This window comes from Alosa sapidissima, chromosome 9 (assembly GCF_018492685.1).
Source record: "Alosa sapidissima isolate fAloSap1 chromosome 9, fAloSap1.pri, whole genome shotgun sequence".
Lineage (NCBI taxonomy): Eukaryota > Metazoa > Chordata > Actinopteri > Clupeiformes > Clupeidae > Alosa > Alosa sapidissima.
The window spans coordinates 17,748,541-17,768,662 of record NC_055965.1 but is presented as its reverse complement, the minus strand read 5'-3'; the positions used below and the strand labels follow the sequence as shown (position 1 = coordinate 17,768,662).

The window sequence follows — 20,122 nt, the reverse complement described above, 5'->3', positions numbered from 1 at the left end:
TATTAAATTTCAAGACAGAAAAGGTTTGAGTTTGCCAATTACTCGTAACTGATAAAAGCTGTTTTTGACAACAGCACAGATTTGTTTGTCAAGACAAAGCTTTGAATCAATTATCTTATATTACATCACGGCTGAATTATTGCAACTCTCTATATCTAGGCCTTCCCCAGTCCCTACTAAATTGTCTTCAAAATGCGGATGGTCCAAAATGCGGCTGCTAGAATGCTGACCGGTACTAGGAAACGTGACCACATTACTCCAGTCCTGGCTACCTTGCATTGGCACCCCTGTTAATATTAGAGTCCAGTTCAAGGTCCTTCTGATTGTTTTTAAAGTTCTTAATGGGCAGGCCCCTAGGTCCGTGTATCATTCATTCATTTGATATTCAATTGAGAATCCAAAATATTAAAACAAAAAAAGGACTTGTTTTTTCATTATTTGTTTATGAATGTGATACAAACCAACAAATAATGCTTTGTTTTTCAGACTTTTGATTTCATGATCAGATCAAAAGTAGAACGTTTAAAAAACGGCCTCAGGCCCAAAACTGATTTTGATATTTATTTTTTCCGATTTCTGTGACCTGGAAGTCTATCCAAGTCACTTTCTTGGTCTAGACCTGTCAGTGCTCAGTGTTGCCAATTCAGTGACTTTGTTGCTAGATTTAATTTTGGCCATCCCATAGCGACAGAAAATATTGTCTAACAACTATAGCGAGAAATTGGGCGACTTGCGCAACGATGGCAAACTTGGTTTAGTTGAATCGACAGAAAATCATCTCCCTTCTCATGCCTGTTTCATTTATGAACATCGCGTTCGCCCAAAGCATTATAGAAGTAATGACTGGCCTAGGCTATGTAGTATCAGCCTATGTTAGGGAACGTAGGCCTAGATGTTAGATCTATCAGCTCAGATCATCATTTGTCGCCAACGTCATTGGAAGGCAGCCAGCTGCAGGAGCCTTCTGGTGAGATTACACCAAAGACAGTAGCTATGACAGGGAAAATAGGGACACATCGTTCAACAAGCACATTGATCAAAGGAAAGAGGGGCTACAACTTCATTCACAAACAGAGCAAATAATTCAAATCGAGCCATAGGCGTAGCCACAGGCAGGGCCTAGGCCCGTCTACTTGTCAGTCCTGCCCGTCCAACTATAGGCCTACGTTCACCATCTGAAAAAGACGCGCAATTAACACTGCTCTGAGAGCTCAAGAAACAGTCAAATCGCGAACAGGCGGCAGCTCCGTTTAATTGTCAGGTGTGAAATGCGTTCATATTCCACTTTTTATGTCATAGACGTTGCATGCCTATGGAAGGAAAGGCTTTGCAGTAGGATTGTCCAAGCTGTTGCTTCAGTTTGTGTTTTAAGTTATGCGACGCACTGGGTTCATGCCGTTTTGCGCAAGTTTAAAATGTTTAGCCGACTGCGTAATTTGCCATTTTTGTTCAATAAGTTCTACTTTTCATGTCATGAATGTAACATGCATATGATATGGCTTTGCAGTTGTAGGCCTACAATATGGTCAATCTATTGTCTGGTAGGCCTAGTCCGATTTAACACTGCAAAACAGAAGCAGCAGCTGGCAATGGAAGTCAATAAATAATTTCCGGGTCACAGAAATCGGAAAAAATAAATATCAAAATCAGTTTTGGGCCTGAGGCCGTTTTTTAAACGTTCTACTTTTGATCTGATCATGAAATCAAAAGTCTGAAAAACAAAGCATTATTTGTTGGTTTGTATCACATTCATAAACAAATAATGAAAAAACAAGTCCCTTTTTCGTTTTTTCATTTTGGATTCTCAATTGAATATCAAATGAACGAATGATACACGGACCCCCCTAGTTACATCACTGACCTCATCCATCTCTCAGGTCTCTCAGATCGGCGGACAAAGTTCTCCTCCACGTGCCCCAGTCATGGCTCAAACAAAAAGGTGACAGCCTTTGCAGTTGCTGTGGAACCCATTGGCCATGGACATTAAAAATGCTCCCTCCACCTTTGCTTTTAAGTCTAGGCTCAAAGTCCACCTTTTTTACCTTGGCCTCCCCAGCTTCCTTACACTCTGTCTGTTGCCATATCTGTAACTCTGTACACGTCTCCTGCTGTACTTGCTGTCACTGCGGTCATTGTTGCTGTTGTTCTGTGTCTGTTCTGCTGCTGTGGGTCTCGTACTGTATTTATTTGTTGACTTATTTTTATTGTATTTGTTTTATTTTGTACAGCAGGTTGGTCAGTTGAAGCTGTGTTTAAATGTGCTTTATACATAAATTATACTTACTTACTTTCTGTCTCATCAAAGGACATTAAGACTTGTTGCTGTGAAAAAAAGATTGCAGGAATATTACGGTATGTCTATTACGTATTTTATTTTACAAATGTCTTCTCTCCTCAGGTGACGGTTCAGGTGGAAGATGTGAATGAAGTGCCAGTGTTTGACAGTGACCCCTACACTACAGAGATCTTCAGCATTGCCCCGTTCAAGGACTCTGTTGTTAAAGTCAAGGTATGAGCCTGTGTATATGGCTTGTCCACTAATAATTCCATAATTTCAATTGAGTAACATGTTGTATGTTTGGTCTGGGATCATAAAGTCTATCTATCCATTCATGGATATATTGGAATCGTAATGTCTATTCATAGATAATATACTGGGATCATAAACTTTATCTCTCTATTCAGGGATATAGTGGGATCATAATGTGTATCCCTATTTTCATATTTCTTTATCTCTCTATCTCTTTATCACATCAGCCCAACAAATACAATTGTGCTTTTTTTGTGTTCGTTGTTGTTTTACATATTCAACTCAAGTTATGTATTATTATTATTATTATTATTATTATTATGTTTTCAGTTATATGGCTTTTCTCTCCTAGCATGTTTTTCACTATCAGTATTTTCCGTCCATGGGTCACAAAGGCTCTGTGATAAGACAGCTTTTATGGCATTTACCACAAACAAAGGTGTCCTTTATCATCCTAACAGGAAAGATTGCAACAGCGCTTACTGTAAAGCAGGGGTCTCAAACACCCGGCCCGCGTCCGGCCCAATTCCGGCCCGCGACGTATGTCAAAATAATAATGTAATCCGGCCCTTGAGGCTATTTTTAATTGCGACAAACAACGATACTGATTAAAATAGACGATAGATCCAAGTACGGTGACAAATCTCATTTGTACTCTCCTCCACTATGTGCTAGACATCCAGAGCTTGATTCAAACCCAAAATCGCTGCGCAAAGTTTTCAGGAAATACTTGTATTACACACGAGAAACACAAAGACGTGCATTTGTAATGACGCGGAAGCGATGCAGACCATAGTTTTGGACAAATTGAAGCAGAAATAGGCCTACACCTAATGTTGAAAAACGTTCACGTGATGAAGTCTTAGGTAGGCTATAGTATTCACCTATTCTGATTCTGAAGGAGAATATCCTTTTGGAGATTATGATCGATCTTCTATTGACAGTGATAGTCACAGTGCGTCTGTGAATGGAGGTGCGTCTTTGCGTGTATATGACGGTGTCCACTAAGCATACCATGCTTATTTCGACCCTCTGCCCAACATAGCTTGGAGGTTGCAGTGGTAATCGTGATGATAGTGTCCGTAATGGATGTGGTGCAGACAGCAGGGCTAGTAGAAACAGGGCTCTAAAGAACTACAAAGTCACCCGCAATATGATGCGAACTTCTGGGTACTCAGATTACCCGCGATAGGAACTGATTTGACCAGAATACTTTATTGTAGGCCTTGTGGTTTAGTAATACTGTAGGTGTTTTCCTGTTAATTTGTTATGTGGGTAATATGAAAAAAAGGAAAGTAAACCTGCTCAAATATGTTCATCCAGTATTTACTGAAAGGTACATTTACCCCCTTCATAAACTTTTGTTTATACTCAAAGATTTTTACATTTACAGTAGGACTTTATCGCTGACCACTTTCAAGCCATGGTCTTTTGAAATTTTGATATAAAAATCCAATGGTGTTGCTTTCTTAACCCTGACGCCTAGTTTGCCAGGTTTAAAAAAGTTATGAGAGGAAAATATTTGTATTTGGTGTGAAACACACAAATACCCGTTTTTATGCTTTTTTGTTTGTTTTATAATTTGTATTAATATTTATTTTATCATTATTTTATTTATAAGCTAAGGTTGCTAGCACAGGTGTCTAAAACTAGATAAAAACACTTGCACTTTCTGTTTGCAGTTTTGTGTGGTATTTGAAAAAAAGAACATTGCATTTTCAGAAATAGCTGGCCCTCCAATCAGATGACGTTGGCAGAAGTGGCCCCCAGCTCATTTGAGTTTGAGACCCCTGCTGTAAAGATAGGACGCAAAAACATTACCAGTTCATGTGCTCCCCAGGCAAACCACAGGAAAATACTGTGAAAAGATCTCATCTTATCTTGTATGAAATGAAAATGTCTACATCTACCAGCCACTGGCAGGTTTTTGGTCAAATTCACCAGCCACTCAATATCAAATTATTACTTTGTGTCTGGAATCTACCAGCGACTTTCATATTTTCCGAGCATTTGGCTGGTGGCTGGCGTCTGCCATACACCGTATACTCTATATTGTATGTGTAACACCATAATGTGTTCATGACACGCTAGTATCCAGTCTTAAATCTATCTGCCCAATCTTGTTTGTTTACCTTTCTCAACACAGGCCACAGATCCTGATGTGGGGGAGACACTGAGTTACTCTCTGGTGAAGCCCAGCTCCATGTTTGCTGTAGAGCCCTCTAGTGGTCAGGTGTATGTAGTGTCAGTAGCTGGTGAGAGTGGGATTGTGAGCCTGCAGGTGAAGGTAGAAGACCATCAGGGACTCTATGCTACAACAACTGTGGAGGTGGGTGGTGTGTGTGTGTGTGTGTGTGTGTGTTACTAGGATGTCACTAATACTAGGATGGCACTAATACTTTACCTGCTAATAACATGTCCCTAGGTGACCGTAAAGGAAAGTAGAGAGGACAATGTTGTGGTCATCTCTCTTAACCAGCCAATCAACGTAGTGGAGGAGAAAACATCAGAGTTGGAGAAGTAAGTCACTCAGAGCATCTGTGCTGTGTGTGTGTGTTGTAGTGAAATGAATATAACTGTTAAATGATTTCCTGACATTTTGTATTCAATTAAGGCCATGAAGTGCATGTAAATGTTTATATTTTTAAAGTTTGTGTTTTAATGGCTGTTTTAATTTGTTTTGTCACTTAAAAGAAAAAAAAGTAATGTAATTTGCTTAAGTATTCCACAGCTATTACAAACAGTAGTAGAATATAAAGTGATGGAATTATCTCTCATGTTGACTTATTTTTCTTTCACTCCTTCCTTCTCTCTCTCTTTCTCAGGTCGTTGGAGAGAGTCTTGGACTGGACAGTGAGGGTAATCAGTGTTGCCAATAGCAACGGCGAGGCTACTGACCGTCGTTCACTCAGCAGTAGCGGGGTCAGGACATATGTTAGCTTTGTTGCCATGGACGCCAGCGGTACCATCATGTCTGCCAAGGAGGTCCAGAAGTAAGGTCCCATCCCTGTCTCTGCCCACTTCAAACTGATATTTATTTTCAGTAGAACAGCTGCCCACAGGGCTTTCATCTCATGATAAATACCTCTTATTCCAATAATGGCACATACACACACCACACACACACACACACACGCACACACACACACTTGTTGAACTGGTTTGAAAAGAAACAATATTCTCGATTGTATGTTCCTCAAATGTGGGATTTGAAAGGTACTGATTAGAAAGGCCCTCTGTACTGTACAAAGATTTTAGACATTTGTATCAAGATTTCCCTTCTGAATTAGTATGTAAATATCTTGAGATTTCACTATTGTATATTGGTATGCTGGTTGAAAATGTGTGTATCCTCAGTTTACAGCTTTGTTTATTCTTTTGTACAGTACTATACATGTGCATGATTGTTTTGTACAGTATTCTACATGTGCATGTTTTTCTGGTTATAACAGCAAGCTTAAAGATGAGGAGGAGAAGGTTCAGGCTGAGCTGGAGACGGTGTTTGGCACTGGGTTGGAGCACCAGGTGGAGAAAGGCCCAGGGGGAAACGGGTCAGACTCAATGGTGGTCATCCTCACCCTCGGGATCCTGTTCGGGCTGACCATTGTGGCACTTGTAGTTGTTGTGACTGTCTCAGTGATAAAGTGAGTACAAGGCCTTTTCTGTTTAATCTTAGTGCTCTAAGTGTGTTTCTATCGGTATGGCTAATGCTAGTGTCCTTAGTAGCTAACTAGCTAATGCTAGTCCTTTGTTGCAATGCAAGGCCGTAGCCATGATGTCAACATTGGGGGGGACCAAATCTGTCGTGCGGTCTGAATTTCAATAACAGAATTTCAATACATTTCCTGCCATGCATAAATATTATTAAAATCACAAACAAGTCATTAGTTAAGTCAGTCAATTAGGATATACCAAACTTTTGACGGACATAGGCACGGATGGATTATGAACCCCTGGGCATAGATGCAAAAAAAACCTCCCCAGTTAAGATAGGGGGGCCTGGGGGCATACTCCCCCGGAAGATTTTTAAAAAAAATGACCCTTTATCTTATGACGACTTGTGAGTTTTGTGGAAATAGAAGAGAAGGGCGGAGAAGCAACTTCACACAGTCTTAGGGCTTCAGGGCCCCCTGAGCTCTTGGGCCCAGTAGGTCCATTCAATAATCCATCCCTGGACATAGACCTGTGGTATGGCTCCATTTGTCTCCAAAATGTATATTTTAAAAGAAAATACAGACTAGAGTATCTTTGATAACCTCTATATTACACTGAATGCTTACTCATAGGTTTGGACCTATAGCCCAATCATATTTTGTATTTTGATTTTATTATTCTGGCGGCTAATCACACAATTTTAAGGTAGTTTGAAAGGGATGGTATTCAAGATAGGCTACTAAGACAGGTCCCTCTTCTGTCTGACTCACCTCAAGTTACCCTATGCATTATAGGCTGGTTTCTGACAGAAATTACGTTTTGTGTTAACACGTAGAAACACAACCTTTATTTGGTGAATGGAGGTGGAAATTCCTTTCTTTGGTTATTGTCCGCGATTCACATTAACTGTAGGCTATCACCGCCATTGTAAGTTTTTTCAACTTTTGTGCCGTCGCCACATTGAGTACGTTTTGACTGCATGGATGCGCGATTGAGTGCGCATCTAAATGTAACATGCAAGATGCAACAACCATTTCTAAGAGGCTTATAAACCGGTTCATTTCTGACATTGCTACTAGCATATGAATGCATTATTTATGTTGTAAGACATGTGAAAGAAATGAATGACACAGGCACGCACAAATTCAAATAAAAGGACACTACGTTTCACTTTCGCTATCATTGCGAGAAAATAGGCTACAGTATGGAAAATGCTTCAAAATTCCCTTTGAGTCTGATCAGCTTCAAAAATGAATGGGGTTTCCTTAGACAGTGCTACACCTTCCCAACAAGTTTTGTGAGAATTGTACCGGTATCTTTTGTGATATTGTTGACAGCCCGCACCGCAGTAGGGTGCAGGAAGCTTTTCCTAGCACACGCCTCTAACGAAAAACGCAAAACCACCAGGACAAACCACTCACAGTGTAGGCTACTCTCTCTGAAACCATCAATAGGTTTTTTTCTTTCTTTATTTTTCTATGTACGAATATTGGGGGGGACATTTTGGTCACATCTGAATGTCTATGGTGACTACGGCCCTGTTGCAATGCATACTAAGCAATACATTAAAATTAAAAGTTGAAGTTAATGTGCCAGACAGTTTCACAGAGATTAAACACTTTAAAAGAGCTCTAAGGATGAAGTAAAAACATGTTGGTCTGTCTTTTGCCTCTTACAGATTTAGGAAAATAAAAAAAGACATTGGACATTCAGATAAGGAATCTTTCCACATCGAAAACAAGATGTCTAAATCTTCATCGTGAGTATACAGTATTGGGCAAAAAAACACCTGAGGGACATTGAAAAAGATAGTTTTTGTGAAGTGATGATTCCTCAGAGTAGTATTACTATTGTTTTTAATCAATCAATAGTAATATTATTATTGTGATTCAAGAATTCATATATTTATCTATCAATATATCTTAATCTATGAGCCCTATCTTGACAGTCTAAAACACAAGGTCACTGACGAAAAGCTTAGTTAAATTTTGCGCTGGGAAAATAAAGAGTTTTCCGCCATGCAGAAATAGGGCCCTATATGTCTGGACATGCATATACAGTATCTTCAACCAATGCACAAAACTTAAATATAAGGCTTCACACATTCAGGGGAATCAGTGCTGATATCATTGCTGGGGTTATTTTTAACATGTTGTTTTTTTCTGTGTTTTGTTCAGAAGTTCAGATGAAAATGAGCCTGCAGAAAATAGTGAGGTAAGTGGGATAGAAATATCAGAACCCAGGGGGGTCTCATTTCACACATTATTTTGTTAACACTCATTCTTCTGCCTCCGTCTTTCTCATTTAACCTCTCTGTCTATCACTCTCTCCCTCTATCATTCTCTCTCTCTCACACACACACTCACACATATATACTCTCTCTCTCTCTCTCTCTCTCTCTCTCTGCAGAGAACCCCACAAAGTCAGACTAAAGCACCATATGAATCCAAAGAGCTGACATATGGAGTGGTCTTAAAGAAAGAGAACAAGGACATGTCAGCGTCACAGGACTCCAACGACCATGAAGAAGACGGGGAAGTGGTGTCATCTCTTTAAATGACTCTTTTCACAAACTCTCTTTTCACACACACACACACACACACACACACACACACACACACACAATACAAAGGATTGCTGCCTTCTTGTCCTCTTATCACGTGTATGAATTCCTTCATACATGTGCTATATTTTTTTAAATATTGTATTGGTCTGCACATCTAATGATTGCCTGAAAGACTCACTCCTAGCAGAATACACAAGCACTGTGTTAATGTGAACATCTATCTATTAACGACATAAACGTCTGTTCGTCTGACTGATATTTATTTGATAGGTGTCTTGGTATGAGCCATAGTTTTACATTGTTTAGATAAGAAATGCAAATCCCCCCCCACACACAGAACAGTAAAGCACTGAAGCAGTGTACACACGGGTAGTCAAGCAAGTGCTGTTTAGAACAGTCTGACCTCAACAATATAAAAACAGCCTCTACTATACTATATACTATAATAGTAAGCTGGAATTATGTTTTCCCTCTACCACCCCATTTTTAAAGCAGGCCTACCTGCAGACATTTAATTGAGCTTTTTTTTTAATTGGGGGGTTTTCTACAGAAATAGCTTATTTTGAACTGCCACTGTACTTGTTATTTGAATGATAGTGTTATTTATGCTGTTGTAGAATGTGTTTCCAGTTGTTTTCTGATGAGTATTTTCTCTGTTTGAATCCCACTACAAGTGACCAATAAATGTTTTCTATCTTAATTGTCTTTATACAGAAAAGGAAATCACTCAAGGGTCTATTATTTATTGTTAAATTGATGAACACTATTAAATGTGGACAGTAACATGTATGTTCGTTGCACGGAGAACTCTGAACTTGATGATGGGCAGACAGGCAGGACACCATTTTGAGGAATGTGGTCAGGCAGTGTCACTGGGGTTTTCTCATCTGTCTTTTTGTCTATCCTCCCTTCCTTCCTCCCTTCCTTCCTTCCTTCCTCCCTCCCTCCGGTCTTAGCTCCTACTTCTAATCCATTTTGTGAAGGAAACGAGGAAGGAACGATAGGAGGATGGAGGAATTAAGGAGAGTACAGTGTTCATTTTAGGACATCCTCAGACTCAGGTGTCAGACTCAGAAAAACATCGGTCATCTTCAGACAAAACTGCCTCAGCGTCAGAAAAACCAGCGTTTCTACCTCAACACCTAGATCATATTCCTAGATCTATGCTTGGTGTGGGAGTTATTTGGTTTCTGTTTTGATTGTTTTTAATTGGGACACTAGGTGTCGCTCTACCCTAACTGGGTTCACACAATATAGGTGGGAACATTTATGTGGGTGTCCGGTGTTGCTTTACGGAGGGGGAGCACACATAGCCGCAAAAGTTGCGTTACATTGGGTAACCTTGCCATTTATTGTGTGTTTGGACATTACTTGTGGATGTACGTGTACCTTTATGGATTACCGTACTAATAGCCCGGGCTTTTATTTTCCCAAATCGCCAAACTGCACCAGCTATTAGAGACAGGTGTCTATATGAATGTACACATTTAGAATAAAGAATAACGTTTGCGAACCCTTTTGATTTGTTTCCAGCATAAAAACAAGCCATCGACCTATCCGCAAATTTGAAATAAAAGGGATGAATTGTAAAACCTTGCAACTAGACATGGTGAATGCTTTGCGATGGCTTGCAACGACATGCAACATCTAATTCACACCGCTGCAACTCCTTTCTGCAACGGTTTCGTCTCATTGAGAATCTTTGGTGTGAATTGAGCTTTAAACAGACGATCTGATGGGTTTTAGAAGATTAAATACAACCCGAAACTAAAAAACAGACCAGGCCTCTACTGGAGACCGGCCTTTAACCCAAACCTGTAGCCACGCCAGGCGTTTAAAAGAGACGGGTGTTTATTTGGGACTCGGCTATTATTTAACCACACTTAAAAGCGCTTAAAAGTGCCCAGTCTAGCAACCACTGCGAGGCTGTAAAGATTTAGCCCCTACACCTGGTATTAGAAATAGAGCCAGATCAGACAAGGCTTGGGGCCCAAAGGAAAACCCACTGCCCCTAAGATTATCAAACAGATTTGAATGCCTCTGAGACATGAGAGGAACTTCCCATTGAACAGATTCCAAAAATTATGTGGACAGACAAAGAACTGCACAAAGAATGCTGTGAGACCTATAGATGGGGAAAGGATGATTGTACGCTATTTTCCAAATGGATCTGTGTCTGTGCAAAAAAAAACACACTTACAGAAATAGTGTCAAAATATAAAGCTATCAAACGGATCATTGTGCATGTAGGAGGAAATTACACTTACAAAGAGTATGTCCGAGAAGATTTCAAGGAACTTTTTTCTGTCCTATATGAGCTTGGAATACAAATGTTCATCAGTGGTCCACTCCCAGCGTAGGGAAGCTCCTGGCTCGTGTAACAGAGGTCGGTTCGTCCACCGGACAAGGCCCTTGAACCCGCCACCTCAGCACACACCAGCATGGGACTCAAACACTCTAACCACTAAGCTAAAAGCCCAGGCTTCCAACTCAGCAGTTAGAACCGTTCTTAAGGTTAGGGGTGTGAGGATTTACCAAGGGGGCATAGTTGGGTCATCTATAGCAGTTCCGTGACCGTGGAGAGCGAAGGTTCGTTTCTCACTAGATTTGTCATCTATAAAGGTTAAAGAAAAAAATTAGCCGGGGTGCCCCTCACAAAAATGTGGGGAAATTTTGTGAGAGCCCAAAATGGCTGCCAATGCTGGAAATTAACTTTTTAATGGTTTTGTCCACAGTGCTGCATAACACATGGTTTCTGAGACTATTTGGGTCAAGAAATTAATAAATGATGTAGATTTATTGATTTGACCTATTTCTGACCTTCAAATTCAAGATGGCCGCCAATTTTTGGCTCTTTAAATGTTGATGTTTCAAAATCGTCATAGAGTTGTAATATTAGGCTCAAATGGAAGCTCTGCTCAAACTGAGTTCAGTTATGAGCAGCAAAATTACAACATACACATAGGTCATCAGATGTCTGTCATTTTTGTATTATTTATTTATTATGATTTATTTATTGAATTAACTAAAAACACTCTCCATCTGAATCTGTTGAGTCTCCACACTGACTCCTCTCATCACTACTCTCATCTGAGCTTTCATGAGGTGTGAGCTGCTGGGGCAAGGGGGTGTGACGCACTGGTCAACACTTTCCGTTCACTAGATCCCAGCCGTGACCAATGGGAGGAGGATGCTCTTCTCTCAACCCTGCTCAAGTTGAGAACTACCGTCCTGCTTTACTCCTACCTTTCCTATCCAAAGGTATCGAACGAGTAGTCTCCAAACAGGTCTCTGAATTCCTCTCACAGAACAACCTTCTGGATCTAAATCAATCTGGGTTTAAGAGGGGCCACTCAACCGAAATGGCTCTGCTGTCTGTAATAGAAGCCTTAAAGGAAGCCAAGGCAACCGCTCTGTCATCAGAACTCATTCTGCTTGACTTAACGGCTGCCTTTGACACTGTTAATCACCGCATCCTTCTCTCTATACTCTCTAACATGGGAATCTCCAGTTCTGCTCTGTCCTGGTTTGAATCCTACCTCACAGGATGCTCGTTTAACGTATCATGGCTTGGACAGCTGTCCGCACCTCACCATCTCACCACAGGGGTCCCCTAGGGCTCAGTGATGGGCCCTCTTCTCTTTGCTATCTACACCACCTTTTTGGGACAGATTATCCGTTTGCATGGCTTCTCATACCACTGCTATGCAGATGACACACAGCTCTATATGTCCTTTCCACCTGATGACCCCTTGGCCTCAGCATGGATCTTGGATTGCCTCTCAGACATATCTACATGGATGAAGGCAAACCACCTCCAGCTAAACCTCTCAAAGACTGAACTGCTGGTCCTCCCAGCTAAACCATGGCATCAACATCAAAATTGACTCCCTGTCTGTTACACCTACCAGGGCTGCAAGAAATGTAGGAGTCGTTCTCGACAACCAACTAGCCGTTTCGCACTCTACAACATACTGAAAATCAAGACTTACTTGACTGAAGATGCTACCCAACTCCTGGTACAGGCAATAGTCATCTCACGATTCGACTACTGTAACGCCCTCCTGACAGGTCTCCCAGCCTGCACAGTGAAACCCCTTCAGATGATCCAGAATGCGGTGGCGCGTCTGGTCTACAAACAACTCAAAAGGGCACATGTTACCCCGCTGCTCATCCAGCTACACTGGCTACCTATGGCCGCCCACATCAAATTTGTCTCTAACGCTTGCCTACAAACTAGTCTCCGGTTCTGCTTCCACCTACTTGAATGCCCTCATATAGGCATGCTACCTCCTGACCACTGAGCTCCTCAGACTTACGACGTCTAGCTCTGTCACCGGTACGCTCAGGCCAATCCAAACTTTTTTCATTTGTTGTTCCTTGTTGGTGGAACGCACTACCAGTTCCTACTAGAGCAGGGACACATCCCTCTCCATCTTTAAAAAACTCCTGAAGACCCAGCTCTTCAGAGAATATCTCCTCTCGTAGTACTACTAGCTAATTCTAGCACCTACCACTGGACTATAACTGACACTTGACTGTATAAAAACAGCACTCACTGATGCACTTTTTCTTATTGTGCTCTACCTTTTTACATTCTTTTAAATTGTTCTGGTATTGTTGAGAGAATTGTTCTAAAGCTTTAAATTGTTTACCATGTTGTAAGGCGCTTTGGCTAAAAAAGCGTCTGCCAAATGTAATGTAATGTAATGTAATGTAATGTAATGAGTCAATGTGGAGATTCAACAGATTCAGATGGAGAGTCTTTTTAGTTAATTCAAATAAATAATTGGTTTGAGCAGAGCTTCCATTTGAGCCTAATATTACAGCTCTATGACAATTTTGAAAAATTGACATTAAGAGCCAAAAATTGGCGGCCATCTTGAATTTGAAGGTCAGAAATAGGTCAAATCAATAAATCTACATAATTTTTGATTTTTTTTTACCCAAATAGTCTCAGAAACCATGTGTAATGCAGCACTGTGGGCAAAACCATTAAAAAGTTCATTTCCAGCTTGGCTGACGGCAGCCATTTTGGATATAGGGCTCTCACAAAATTTCCCCACATTTTTGTGAGGGGCACCACGGCTAATTTTTTTTCTTTAACCTTTATAGATGACAAATCTAGTGAGAAACGAACCTTCGCTCTCCACGGTCACGGAACTGCTATAGATGACCCGGAAGTAGAAGAATCAATGGAGGCTGAAGGGACCACTTCTCTGCTAACCCCCATAGAAGCCCATTCATTTAAGCTGCAGGCGACTGTCACATAGGATGTAGCCTATAGAACTGGAATGTCATGTCAACAATATGGCCAACAATATGGCCACGGCGAATAAGCCCTATTGTCAGTTTAGTACATCTGTTTCACATCAGATGATTTGGTTGGTTTACAGGAAATGATGATGAAGTCAAATACACCTGCTGCTGAGGAACTAAACACTGACTCTCTGGGTAAGATCAGATTACAGATGCCTTTTGTGTCCATTATGGTACAGTCTTAATGTATGTGAGCTCCAATGTATATGTGCCTTTCATTCACAATTGCAAAACAAGTAGAATAGGACAAACTTTTGATGTGTATAAGCTTTCTTCATAGGCGGCTTAAGGGGGAACCTCATTTGTCAGACTCTGTTCTGGTTCAGCTTCATAGCTGATGTTGTTTTAGTAGGATAGTAACACCTGATTAGACTATGTAACATTCTAGATCCTGGCTGGATTGCCATGTTTTCTCAGTCAGGTAGCCTATGTCATGGTATCATCATTGTATCATACCTTTCAGTCAGTTGTGCTCTCACATAACACTGTATTCTAATTTCTAGCACTGAAAGACCGCCAACAACAGCCTATGTTGACCCAGCCTGTCTCAGGAACGTCAGCCCCAGAGAGACATGTACAGAATGGACAGAGCTGTATGGACATGGACATTGACTATTGTGGATGCTGCGAACACATTATGGAGTTCTTCGTACACTGTGGGAAATGTGCGTATATCTGTCAAGATTGTTTTTTAATGTTATTTAGTCTTTTTGGTTAGTCTTTGTGGTTTCTCATTTCAGTTCAATTTTAGTTTTACAAGTTCAAAGGTAATTTTAGTTAAATATTTGAGTTAAATATTTTTTTCCACTGCTTTTAGTCTTTGTTGTCATTAACTATAATAACCCTGCTGCTTTTATAGAGGAATGGAATAAAACAGAAATCTTCAGATTCTGAAATGTGCAATCTATGGTCTTTTGGTCCCCCACTGTGAACTTCAAGGCAGTGCTGCCTGGAAGGCGCTAGGGTTATGCAAGGGAAAGGGTTGGGGTTAGGAAATTAGAATTAAAATTTTGTTTTAGTGAGTGGTTGTTTGGACCATTATGCACTGGCCAGTTGTCCCCGCCCCCCTAGTCTCATCTAAAAGTCAAATAAATTAAATAAAACAGAATAAAATAAAAGTTAAAAGGAAATAAAAGAGAGGAACTATAAAAAAAGACACAGAGTGGTTTAAAACTTTAATTTAATTTTTCATTAAGACCTTGTGGGTGTAATGTTTGAAGTTTTAAAATCCACAATCTCTCTGCTCTTTTCCTCTGTAAAATTGTCCAGCCTGGGTTCCCTTCAAGGCCACAGACCCTCAAATGTGTGATGTTGTGCGTCTGGAAATGTGTGACAAGATAGGTGTTGAGTGTATTTTTCTGTATGTTGTGCAGATGTTGTTTGAGGCGTATGCGAAGTGTATGTCCAGTTTCCCCGATGTATAACATGTGACAGTGAGTGCAGGTGATCGCATATACTAAGTTGGGAGTGTCTAAGTTTAGTGGATTAGTGGGTGCAGAACAGTGACTATGGATATTAGTGATGAATAGGTGAGGGGTGAAGTGTAAGTTTTCTTTAGGGGGTGGTGGTTGTAAGTGACGGGTGAAGGTGGTGCGTATGAGGAGATCTTTGAGGTTTTTATTGCGTCTATATGCGGAGATGAGTGTGTGGTGTTGGAAGGTGGGGTGTGTTGTTTGGAAATCAGTATAGTGTTGTTTCAGTGTGTGGTGAAGGTGTTGTATGCCGTGTGAGTAGGTGCCAATAAGGGGCAGGAGATGGGGTGGGTCAGGGTTGGGGTTAGGAAGAGGGTTGGGGTTAGGGTTAGGAAAAGGGTTGGGGTTAGGGTTAGGCAAGGGGTTGGGGTTGGGGTTAGGCAAAGGGTTGGGGTTGGGGTTAAGGTTAGGAAAAGGGTTGGGGTTAAGGTTAGGAAAAGGGTTGGGGTTAAGGTTAGGAAAAGGGTTTGGGTTAAGGTTAGGAAAGGGGTAGGGGTTAGAGTCAGGGTTAAGGTTAGGAAAAGGGTTGGGATTAGGATCTGGGTCTGGGTTGGGGTCCGGGTTGGGGTTAAGAGTAAGGTCTGGTGTGGGAGTGGGTGATGGGCAAGTGTTTGGGGTGTATGAGTGAGTGGGAGCAAGGCCGGCCAAGGTCAAGTGCTTGATGTGGCGGAGGAAGCGTTTAGAATAGTGCCTCTTACGGAGGGCTTGAAAGAGTTGTTTTATGGCAAAGTGAAGGTCTGTGGGAAAGGAGCAGATGCGATGAAAGCGGATTATTTGTGATTTAACTATGGATCTAAACGTGTGTTTGGGGTGATTGCTGTGCTTGTGCAAAAGTGAGTGAGTGTCCGTGGGTTTAAAATAAACTTTGGAGCTAAAAGTTTTGTGGGTAGGTGAAATAGGGGTGAAAAAGATGGTAGTGTCTAGAAAATTAATTTGGTGAGGGTCAATAGTGGCCTTAAGTGAGATGGATGGGTGATATGAGTTTAAGGTGTCTAAAAAAGTGTTGAAATCCTGTAGGGGGTGTGGCCAAGCTCCAATGATGTCATCTAGATAACGAAAATAAAAAGTGGGTTGAAGGGGGCACTTGGCCAGGGCGGCCTGCTCCCACTCACTCATGTAAATGTTGGCGTAGGAAGGTGCAAAGCGTTGACCCATGGCAGTCCCGTGTACTTGTAGGTAAAGTTTCTTGTCAAAATTAAAATCATTGTGAGTGAGACAGATTTCTAAAAGTTGCAGGAGGATGGTGTCCGGTCTGTGAGAGTCTGGGTATTTTTGAAAAGTGTTTTGAACTGCTTGTAATCCGGCGGGGGTGTTGATATTGGTATAAAGGCTATCTACGTCTAAAGTGAAGAGGTGAGTGTGGTGTGGGACTGCCATGGGTCGAAGCCTAGTGAGGAAGTGGTATGTATCCTTGAGGTAGGAAGGGTGTCTGTTGGAAAGGGGGTTAAGATAGGAGTCAATATAGATGGAGATGTTGTATGTGGTGCTGTTGCAATCTGACACGATGGGACGACCAGGAGGAACCTGAGAGGGAACTGTCCAGGTGTGTGGGGGTTTGTGAATTTTAGGGAGGAGATAAAATTGTCGTGGTCGGGGGTGGTCCGGTCCTTGTAAAAATATACTTTGTTTATGGTTAATGAAGTGTTGTTGATAAAGTGAGGTGACTAACCGGCGGATTTCAGACTGTGCTGCGGGTTGGGTGGACTGTGCTATGGGTGTATAAAACTGGGTGTTGTTGAGCTGTCTGTGTGCTTCAGTGAGGTAGTGATGGGTGTCCATGATAACAATTTTGGAACCCTTGTCCGCCGGTTTGATGACTATATTTTTATTGTTTGTGAGTTGTGAAATGGCCTGTTTTTCCACTAGTGTGAGGTTGCTGGTGGTGGGGGGAGGGAGGTGTCTGAGAAAGGAATTGAGTGCCCGCCTGTCCCTGTGAATGTGCTTAACTAATTTCTTATCTAATTGTGAAGTGTGGGGTTCCCAAGTGGAGGGGAGAGTGAAGGGGGTGGGAGTGTAGGTGTCGTCAGAGGAAAAGTGATGGAGTATTTTAAGGCGGCGGTGATAAAGGTATAGGTCCCTCTGGAGTTCCTCCCGGTCCATGCGAGTGGTGTGTGGAATGAATGTAAGCCCCCTCTCCAACAGAGAGCGTTGTGGGGAAGTGGGTTGGAAAAGGGTGGAGAGGTTCATGATTAAATCATGAGGGAGGGCGGGAGTGGGTGGAGGGGGTGAGTGTGCAGGAGGGGGGGTGGGAGTTGGGGGGGCCAGGGTTATGGGTGGAGTTATTGAAAATGTAAAAATTGGCACCAATGTGTGAAGATTGTATGAGCTGTATGGGGTGTCCAGTGTATGTTATCTTGGGTGGTGTGGAAGGTGTCTGGGGGGATAGTGGGGATGTGGGGGAAGTGGGAAGTTATAAAGTGGTTAATGTGAGTGAGATTAGCCTGCTGTTGGGTAGTGAGGCGGGGTGAAAAATTAATGAGGGGAATGTGTATGATTGCATTGGGGAAAACTGTAGAAGCATGTTTGTAGAGGATGAGGAACTGTCTGATGCTGGTGTTTTTGGGGTCATGGTCCTTGTTGTTGAGGCCCACTGACAAGACCACCGACTTCACTTGGGGAAGGGGGGTGGTTTTCTGTAAGAGTTTGGCAAAGTGGTAGATGGTGGCTCCAGGGTAACTGTCAATTTGTATATCGGGATGGGTGAAGGGGGGAATCCTATTGAGATTGGAATCTCCTATGAAAGCTAGTGGTTTGTGTATTGAAATTGACCATTCTTCCAGTTTGTTTCTGAGGGCCCGGTGGTAAGTGGGGTGGAAGAGGTGTGTAGTGGGTGGTGTGGGTTGTAAGAGGAGGTTGGCGATGGTGTGTGGTGGGGTGTGGGGTGTGGAAGGGATAGGAGGGTTGGGTGTCTCCGGCGGTCCCACAGCTTTTGATGGAGAGGGCTCAGCTGCGGTTGTGACAAATCGTTTGACTTGATGAGTCCGCCCTTTCGTCATCGCCCTCTCCAGCTGCGGAGGTGCCGGAGTCTCCCTCTCCTCCTCTGGTGGGTGCTGTGGGGACAAGGAAACTATATTATCGAGGGTGTGTACTACTAAGTGGTTGGGGGGTTGTGTACGTGTTGACCTGGGTGAGTGTGTGGTGGTGGGGGTAGTGTTTGTTAGAGGTTGGCTGTGTATTGTGTGGTGAAACTGTGTGGTGACTCTCAATGTGGGGCGCTGGGGTAGTGGCTTTGCTGTATGTGCTTGTGATATTATGTAGGGGGAAAGGTGTGTGGTTGTGTTAGCAGGAGTGCGTGGAGGTGTGAAGTGTGGTGTAGTGAGTGTGTCAGCTGTCGGTGTTGTATGTGTGTGAGTCTGTAAGTTGGTGGATCCTGGTGGTGTGTGGTGATTGTGTATGGTTGGAAGGGTGGAAGTGGGAGGGGGAGTGGAAGTGGGGTTGGGGAGTGTTTGAGCTAACGTGTCTGTGGTTGTGTGTGATGGTGAAGTTGTGGATGAAAGTGGTGGAAAATCTGAAAGGCATGTTAAAGTGGATGGGGGGGTATGGGGAGGAGGGGGTGTAGGCAAAGGGGCGGGAGTAGGGGGGTTGAGGGCCAGGTGAACTGTGGGAAGAGTGGAGTCGGTGAATCTTTTCTGGTACCTCTTCCTGGCCCAGCCACACGCTATTTGAAAAGCTGTGTTGTTAAAAGGTGCTGAAGATGTAGTAAAATTTAAAATTTGTGAGGTGTAGTGGTTGTGTAAAATTTGCATGTTCTGTTCCATCCACTGTGTTGTGTTGTTTCTGAGTAGTTCTAGTGTCTGGGGTGTGGGGGCGGCTGGTTTGATGAATTCTGTGAGTTTGGTGACCTGTCTGTACATGCCTGTGGGGAAAGTGTGTGTGTCCAGAGCTGTGTGTGTGATCTGTTTGTGATGTGTGACTTGGATTAGTTTAAAGTAATGTTTGGCTTGTTGGCGTGTGAGGGGATCTGGTTCATGTCTGAGAGTGTTTGTGTACATGTCTGGTGGTGGAGTGGGGTGTGTGTGTGTGTGTGAAGAGGGGGGTCTAGTGGAGGTTAAAGTGGATGCATATGTGTGTGTGGGCCTAGGGGGTCTATGTGTGTGAATGTATCTGGTGTTGGGTGGGGGCATAGGTAGGAGAGGACGTGTTATGTGAAGGTAGGAGTGGGTAGGGTACTGTAAAGGAAAGCCTCTCTGTGTGGGGTTGGTTATTGCATTTCTGTAAGTGTGAGGGGGGGGGGGGAAATGTTCCCCACATTTTTGTGAGGGGCACCACGGCTAATTTTTTTTCTTTAACCTTTATAGATGACAAATCTAGTGAGAAACGAACCTTCGCTCTCCACGGTCACGGAACTGCTATAGATGACCCGGAAGTAGAAGAATCAATGGAGGCTGAAGGGACCACTTCTCTGCTAACCCCCATAGAAGCCCATTCATTTAAGCTGCAGGCGACTGTCACATAGGATGTAGCCTATAGAACTGGAATGTCATGTCAACAATATGGCCAACAATATGGCCACGGCGAATAAGCCCTATTGTCAGTTTAGTACATCTGTTTCACATCAGATGATTTGGTTGGTTTACAGGA

General features: G+C 42.5%; 1 protein-coding gene across 1 annotated transcript in view; it reads left to right on the top strand.

Moving 5' to 3' along the window:
• Positions 1-9,012, top strand: part of LOC121718560 (protocadherin Fat 4-like) — a 29,140-nt gene extending 20,128 nt beyond the window's left edge. Inside the window, exons 23-30 of the mRNA XM_042103584.1 lie at positions 2,399-2,509; positions 4,677-4,859; positions 4,956-5,050; positions 5,356-5,523; positions 5,983-6,174; positions 7,863-7,943; positions 8,362-8,398; positions 8,594-9,012. Coding sequence (XP_041959518.1) covers positions 2,399-2,509; positions 4,677-4,859; positions 4,956-5,050; positions 5,356-5,523; positions 5,983-6,174; positions 7,863-7,943; positions 8,362-8,398; positions 8,594-8,740 — 1,014 coding nt within the window. The 3' untranslated portion in view covers positions 8,741-9,012. The remainder of the gene's footprint in view (positions 1-2,398; positions 2,510-4,676; positions 4,860-4,955; positions 5,051-5,355; positions 5,524-5,982; positions 6,175-7,862; positions 7,944-8,361; positions 8,399-8,593) is intronic.
• Positions 9,013-20,122: the final 11,110 nt, after the last annotated feature.